Raw genomic sequence first — 8,053 nt, 5'->3', positions numbered from 1 at the left:
ACGCTGGGGTCTCCGCTCAGTGCGTCTCCGCCCGGCAGAGCCGCCACTGTGTGTTGCGAACTGGGAAGTGATCTCTCATCATTATTTTTCAAAGTCTGGGAAGTGTATTATCCTTTTTCCTAGTGGTAATTAGTTACCATAGCATCTAATACGTAAATGTGCCCAGAGCACACCATTAACAGTTAAACGGAGGATTCAATTTAACACATGATTATATCTTTCATAAGTCATTACATTGGAAAAGTCAATGCCACTCAGGCTGGAACAATCTCAGGGTCCCGGGCGCGGAGAAAGGTTCGGTTCCGGCGTCAGGGCCAAGAGCGCGTGGAGACGGGAACCGGTGAGCCTTAGCCCTCCCCAATGAGCTGTTGGCAGGAAGGATGGTGCTGGGTGCGACAGGAGGGTGCAAACATTTAAGCGCAGCACGGGGTCTTGGAAGGTATGCCCAGCTGCAGAGAATGAGAGCGCATCGTTGCGCGCGCGCTCACACAAGCGAGCGCGCACACACTCATGCGCGCGCACACACACACTTACAGGCACCACGGAGAGGGAGGAGGTTGTAACTAGTGAGCTCTCCGAAGATGATCATTTGCGGGTTCTATAGGAAGGAGTCCACGAAGAGCCCCAGAGCGCTTCATTCTTGTAGGTGCCCAAAGTCAAGTTGGAGATGGGATCTAAATAGGAACTCGAAATTAGAGAAAGATATTGAAGTTAGAAATTAGAGAAGGAAACCGGTGGAATAAAAGGCCAAGTGAGATTCTGGTTCCTCGCTCACTGCCTCGGCCTACAGTCAGTTCCCTGAGAAACTCAAGCAGCCGGGATCCTTCGGGCGGTGCACTCCCCTCAGAAGCACCCAAGGCGCAGTGGATGCAGCCTCTGAAGCTGACCGAACTACTTTGACAGACGCCGCCGTTTTAGGGGCCAGGGTCTCTGTTCTGGCCCAAGGGCACTTCAGCAAGATCACCCTGACCCCTTGGTGCTCAGTCATCCAATCCTGAAGTGGATGCTGCGCAGTGGGAAGACATCTAGGGCCAGAAGTGTGTGCACCAACTTTCCACCCTGGGCTGAAAATACAGGAGTCCAGCGGGCCTCGGAAAGCGGCCCAGGGCTTTGCCAGGTGGGGGAAGAATTGTCTCTTCAATCAGTGGTTTTCCCTCCCTAAAAACTGCTGCTGGAGAAACTTTACAAAGGTTGGCTGAGGGCAGGGAATTCCACCTAGTAAATTACCGAAAAGTCCTCTCTTGTTCCTTTCAGATGTCCCCCATTTATTCCTAGAACTCAGCACTGGTCAACTCCTGTATTTGGAAAGAGAATTTATGTGTCTGAAATTATCAAAATGAAACTAAATATTATTAACCCTGTTACTTTGCATAACTGCTCATATTTGTCTGACATTTATCCTCTCCTTTCCCCCACCCTCATCCATTTCCAGTTTTTTCAGGACAAAGTTTGGAGATTGAGTTATTAAAGGAGTAAGAGGAGGGTATTTCTTTTTCCCCTGAAGTTCAAGATCTCTTATTTGTACTATTTCTAATCAGAGTTGAACATCACAGAGGTTACAGAGAGAGTATATTAAGGAGGTCCTCTTAATAATGAGAAATATTAAGCAGTAAAATCCTGCAACAAATATGTCCTCTACAATGTTAACACGCAAAATAGGAAAAAAAAAAAATTCGACTGATGGTGGCTCCGGTTAATTCCTAATCAGAATGATGGACAGCCAGGCCAGAACAATACAAACTAATGGCTGTGTTGCTGAGCACTTTACCCCTTGATTAAAGACACCCAATTATGGCGCAGAACAGTGTCGTAATTATGTTTCTTAATCACATCCAGGAGGTTTAATTGCCTTAACGATGTGTTTCATTAAATGAATTTAGGTATTATAGTCGACAGTTTTCATACACAGTTGTTTTCAAATTAACATAATATTAGACATCGTCATGGAAATTGTTTTAATAATCATAATTAGACGCACCCAGGCTTTGTCTGGTAAATGCTGAGAGACGGGTCTTCTCCTGCCTGGGGGCTGCCCTGGTCTCTTCCCTCCCTCAACCCCCACTCCCAGACTGGGAGGGCTTCAGCTTCAAGGCCCTTTGCTGTGATGTTTTCTGAAAAGTTACAGGTTCTGATTAATCTTTTTTGATGGCAAGTGGAGCAGAAAATATCCTCCCTCACCCCCTACTAAGTTTGATGGCATTTAGGGATATCATTATGAGCTGAGACTATACAGACCAAAAACGCAATCAGCAAACTGCCTATAGAGGAAACACTCTAACTTCATGACTACCATCTCTATAACTTTCACCACAATAAAAATAAAACCTTCTAAATGTGAGGGCATTAGCAAAGTCTAAATACAAGCCTATATAGCCATTCTTTAATAGAATCAACACCCAACCCAATCCAAACATAGCCCCTACAAATCTCATTAACAGGCAACACTAGTACATTGTAAAAATCTCTATGGACATTGTTTACACATATCATTCAACCTGGTTGACTCTTCGATCACACAAAAAAGGGGAAAGCCACAATAGAATTCATCCTCACAGAATCCAAATTCATCTGTTTTCCTTGGCTTTCTGGAAGTTGGAGATAGAAATTTTTGAAATAAAAACTCTTTAAGAAACTTTACTCTTTCTGATGGGCCTTGGCACTGCTAGTTAACAATGCCATACAAAGTGGGAAAAGATTTCCAGGGAGAGAAGGGCCCTCAAAGTTCATGCCAGCAGACAGGAGCTCTAGACCTCCTCTGCGTCTCACCGCTGACCCCATTTCTCTCTCCTCCAATGACCAGGCCCAGCCATCCTCTTTTAACAAGTAAACACGTGAACTAGGGCTGCTCCTAATTGCGTATCCCTGACAGAACTTTAGTTTCACCTTCTCTAAAACTCCTTTCTTTTTTACCTTTCAAGCAAAGAGTTACACAGAAAAGAGGTGATGGCTCTTTCCACAAAGCACAGCATAATAAGATGTTTGATCAAAATATTTTAATAAAGATTCTTTCTGACATAGATACACATACAAATGGTCGTACATAGCTGTCATAGTCTGATTGACCTATTTAATATATATATCATTCTTTACACATCCAAAACCCGCCAAGAGATCCATCACAACTCCCCACTCACCATCCAACCTGACAAACTGAATTTGTATTATCTGCAAGGAGTGGAAAATAGCAGGACTCCATTTTTTAAAAAAGGTTTTCTGGATTTTCATAGGCTAGAAAAGCAGGCAAACAGCCATGCAAACTAAAACTGAAAGCTCGCTTTGGGTAAATAGCTTCTTGCTCTTCCTTAGTTTTATTTTATTTCTTTTTAATTGTTTTTTAGAAAAATAACAAAGAATTTCACACCATAGGCAAATCAAACCAGTCTTTCAACTTAAATAATTCTCCACAGTTAAAATAACTTATATATGTACACATATATTAAAAGCAATTAAATTAGACCTTTTAAAAATGCACAGCACAGCCTGGAAAAAGTATTTGTTTAGCATGTTCTTATTTATAGGATCTATTGCTGTGATGTCTTTCCTTTTTAGAATGCAAAAGAGTCCCCTTTTGGAAAAAAAAAAAAAAGAGAGAGAGATCAATTCATTCATCAATTAAGAATACACCTTTCCTGTAATTTTTGGACTGAAGCAATTTATTAAAGCTCAATTTAAATACAGGGATGATGCAACTGAAGATATCCAGGTGACCTTTGATAAACCTAAGCAGCTCAGATACATCAATATGTCTCTTCATACTTGTTGGCAAATAAACCCTTTTAAACACTTGGCACACAATATAAGTTAATCTATAAAACAATTTTAGAGGCATTAAAAAAATCTGCACATAAGACCCCATGACCTTAACACATGATAAATACTGTTGATGTGGAAGGGTCATTGATGAATAACAAATAAATACCATGAATCGTTAATACATCATTGCAGAGCGGAAAGTAACAAGGTGCACATAAATAGTTTTAAATGCAATTTCTTTCAGCCACAGTCAGTTTTTTTTATATCACTCTTGCCAAAACTTTTGAGCATTTTCACAGGATTAAAGTTCAGAGACAATAAAAAATACAAGTCTTTCATAGCAACGTGTCTCTTTCTGTTGTTTTGTTTTTTCACTTAAATAAATCTACATTTCAAGTTTTTCTCCTGGCTCAGAATCAAAATTTATTTTCAAGTGCCCTTTCTGATTTGTCTGAATGAATATTCCGTCCCACAAGCCACCCAACCCCGGACTCCTCCTTCCCCCCTCAGCACTAGCCAAATTCACAATTATCAGTAGGATTACTATTTTGCCCTGGAATACCCTCCACGCTTAATAACGACTACTTCTCAACTTGTTTTTTAACCTTAAAGGCAAACTGCTTCCTCGCGGTCTAGGCTGCCACCAAAGTTGCCACTTTTCCGAGGAAAAAATAAAGACATCTATCCTCCATACCAACTCCACCTCACTCCCCACCCCAAAGACCAAGATTCTGGGGTTGTCGAGGCTAGAAGTCCCGAGTGTCTCTGATACTTCTCAGTTCTCGCCTCCGCTTTGTCTGTTCTGCAAGTGTTTCACAACTACGAGAGGACCAAATAAAAGGGGTGGTGAGCAGCTGTGCACTGTCCTCTAGCTTTGGGGTCGGTCTGGTGTTTTTCGGGGCGGGGTGGTGGTGGATGGGTGGAGGGGATGTTTAAGGCTTCTCCGTGCACTGTTTGCAGAGGCTGGAGGAGACGCTATTGAACAGGGCGCACTTCTCCGGGCAGGAGGCGGCCGGGGGCAGCCCGGCGCTGAACGGGTATCCGGCCGCCTGCTCGTAGGCGCCAAGCGCCGGGTGCAGGGCAGCGGCCGCGGCCGCCGCCGCCGCGGAGCTGGGCAGGGAGGCGGCGGAGATGGCCTGGCCCTGGTTGAGGTAGGCGACGAGGCGCCGCATCTCCTCCAGGGCCTGCGCCTGCATGAGGATGTAGTTCTTGGCGAGCAGCAGCGTGGCGATCTTGGAGAGCTTCCGCACCGAGGGGCTGTGCGCGTAGGGGATCACCGCGCGCAGCTCGTCCAGCGCGTCGTTCAGGTCGTGCATCCGCCGGCGCTCGCGGGCGTTGATGTTGAGCCGAAGCGCCTTCTGCTCTTTGGATTTCTTGCTGCCGCCGCTACCCCCGCCGCCGCCGCCGCTACCCCCGCCGCCGCCGCTGCTCGGGGCCCCCGGGGGGGCGCCGCCGCCGCTGTGGAGGAGGGCGTTGGAGCAGCCCTCGGCCGCCTTGGTGCCGCCGCCTCCCGCGCCCGGGGAGGCCCGCGGGTCGGTGCCTCCGGGCCGCAGCACCAGCTCGCAACGGCCGTCGCTGTCGTCGTCGGGGCTCTGCTCGCCGCCGCTGCTCTCGGCCACTGAGCCACGGCCGGCGCTCTCGCCGTACTTGAGGCACAGGGCCGCCCCGGCCGGCAGGCTGCTCAGGCTGGGGTCGCCCCCAACGCCGGCGGAGCCCACGAGCAGCCCAGGGACGCCCACCCCGCCGCCGCCGCCGCCTCCCGCGCCGCCGCCTCCCCCGGGCGGTGGCAGCAGCAGCCCTGCCCCCTCGGGGTCAGCCGGCTCGAAGCAGCCGAGGGGCGACGACGAGGAGGACGCCGGGCGCTCCCGGGGCGGCGGTGCCAGGGACAGGTCCATGCCCGGGGGCGTGGAGCGGAAAGCCGCCTCCAGGCGCTTGGCGGCGGAGGCGCTCAGGCTCTTGTGCAGGTAGAGGTCGTCTTCGCCCGCGGCGGCCGCGCCGAGGTGCAGCCCGCGCTCCATGGTCCGGCCCCGGCGAGCAGCCCGGGCCCGCCGCCGCCTCCTGGGCTCGGGAGTCGGGCGGCGCCGCAGACGCGCCCGAGCCGGGCTCCGGGGCTGGTGCGCGCGTCGGTCCCGGCGCTGCTGGCAGCCCTCTCCCCTTCTTTTTCTTTTTCGCCTTCCCCCGCGCTCGCCGCCTCCTCTTCTTCTTCTTCTTCGTCTCCAGCCGATGGTGCTGGCTGCTGGGGCTCACCATGGGCCGCGGCCCCGCATGGTGGGAGGGTGGGCGCGCAGGGTGTGGAGCTGCCGCCGCCGCCGCCGCCGCCGCCGCTCTGAGCCCAGCCCCGCGCCTCCTCTCCGCACCGTTTATCTTGCTTGGATTCACCTTCAAGAGATTTCCGGACCCATCAACCAGCCGCCGCCACAGACGGGGGAGTCTTTTACATCATTATCTCTGAGTAGGTTATTATGAAGAAGAGTCGCCTGTTGGGACAGCGCTTTCTACCCAATCAGGTTAACGTTTTAATTAATAGGATTAAAACGGTAACAAACAATCGCAGGCGCTATCTGGCCGCGAGTCTGAATAGTTTCATTTCCCAGGTCTGAAGACAGGCAGCAGCTAGAGCTTTATAAAAGGCGCCTGCTCCATTATTCTGCCTGCCATCTGTATACACAGCTTAGCGCATATGTTTGCAAGGCGCTGGGTCCTGTTAGTAACCCAACAACTGCCTTTAGCTTGACATGTGTGGCGACTTTCACTCATCAATGAGCACACTAAAAGCCCTACTTAGAGTCGACGATGTTCTTTGCTCCTTCAGCAAATTGTAGATCGGCGGCGAAGCCTGGGAGTCCGGGGGAAAGCAGACGCCCCCCGCACCCCGTTCCCCCCCCCACCCCCGCCCCGCCCTTCTCTCGCCACTGCTGTCTCATTGCTACATGACCCTTCCGGGGGAGACTGATACTCCACTCCTGTTCATAGGATGGCTCTGATCTGGATTTGGATATGGGACTTTAGTGGGGGGGGAGATGGTGTCTCCGCTGGCTTGCCCTAAATTCACCCAAGATTCTTAGCTAGTAAAAGAGCAAAGCAATCGCTCCCTCCCCGCCCCCCCCCCCGCCCCTCTCAACACACCGCCTTATTCCGCCCCCTCCACTATGCTCCCTGCCCATTTCCTACCCCGATCGGGCGTGGGGGGCGGGGGGAGTGCAGCCCATTAGACTTTTTGTAAAGGTGGTGGTGGAGGGGGTTACTTTCGCAGCCGCCTCCAAGCCACGGCTACAGTGATGGTGATGATGAAGCCCACGATTTCCTAACCAGAAAGAAACTGATTGCTCAAACTTCCCTCCAGATTAAAATCCAGTGGCTTCAGAATAGTCAACTTCAATGGGAGTCAAACCCTCTCACACACTAAGTGGGGCATCAGTGCATATTTATTTACCCGGAAACGTCGCCTCCAAGGCTAGGAAGCCATTCAGGGACAACTGGGTCTGCCTCGATTGTTCTTGGAGAGAGAGGAAGCCGAAGTGTGGAAACAAGTGCTGCTCCCCTGATGAGAAATGGGACTCTGGGTTCCGTGCCCGGGCGCACATGGTATTTAGCGGCTGGTTTTCATCCTTACAACATAAGTAAAAACAATATTTCCCAACATCTCCAATAAGTCTTCCTTATGTGGCAGAATTACTGAAGCCTATGAAATTTTTGGTTTCTCTGGTTTCATTAAAAACCTTTTAATTGTGGCTTTCAGAGTTGGCCCCAGGTGTTGGACTCTTTTCATTACATTTTGCTCTAATGTGATGAAATTCTAATTCTCTCCTTACCATATGGTTAAATTTCCCCACTGAGAATTAGTTGAAAAAGGAGAAATAATCTATTAATCTCTGTAATAGATTCACAAATGAGGTTCGCCACAGAACCTGTTTTTGAATGGTAATATCGGAACAGTTGGACGCCTTATTTCAGAAAGGAGGGATGAGGACGGCAGAGAAACGTCTGCGTTTTCACCTGGAAAGCAGGGAAAGGGGCCCAGCTCTATCTTTCCAAAATAACTGCTCGAAATTGAATCTCACGGGATCAGAAATGCTACGCAGTCGTCGGTTACCTTCGCCCCTTGGGGTTAACTGGAACCCAAAGGGGGAGAAAGAGCTGGCGGGCTGCCGGAAGCTTTCCAGCCTGGGACCCCGGCCCTGAGCTCTTGAAGGCTCGATCCGGCCCACGTGTCTCGCCCGGGACCCCCAAGGCACGTAGACGTGCAGGGCGGCCCCAGGCTCCTCGCTTCCCTGGCCCCTCCCTCCCCCGGCGCGCGCAG

The 8,053-nt window shown here is 50.2% G+C and overlaps 1 protein-coding gene across 1 annotated transcript; it reads right to left on the bottom strand.

The window, feature by feature from the left end:
- Nucleotides 1-2,366: 2,366 nt before the first annotated feature.
- On the bottom strand, nt 2,367-7,573 carry BHLHE22 (basic helix-loop-helix family member e22). The gene has a single exon (XM_025001827.2). The coding sequence runs from the start codon at nt 5,769-5,771 to the stop codon at nt 4,686-4,688; it is 1,086 nt and encodes a 361-aa protein (XP_024857595.1). The 5' UTR covers nt 5,772-7,573; the 3' UTR covers nt 2,367-4,685.
- Nucleotides 7,574-8,053: the final 480 nt, after the last annotated feature.

The sequence above is a fragment of the Bos taurus genome, chromosome 14 (assembly GCF_002263795.3).
Source record: "Bos taurus isolate L1 Dominette 01449 registration number 42190680 breed Hereford chromosome 14, ARS-UCD2.0, whole genome shotgun sequence".
In the NCBI taxonomy this organism is placed as follows: domain Eukaryota; kingdom Metazoa; phylum Chordata; class Mammalia; order Artiodactyla; family Bovidae; genus Bos; species Bos taurus.
Note: the sequence above shows the minus strand (reverse complement) of the source record. Positions and strands in the feature narration are given on the sequence as shown.

Bases quoted from the DNA above. Each gene is read 5' to 3' on its own strand.
- BHLHE22 (XM_025001827.2), bottom strand. From the start codon at position 5,771: ATGGAGCGCGGGCTGCACCTCGGCGCGGCCGCCGCGGGCGAAGACGAC.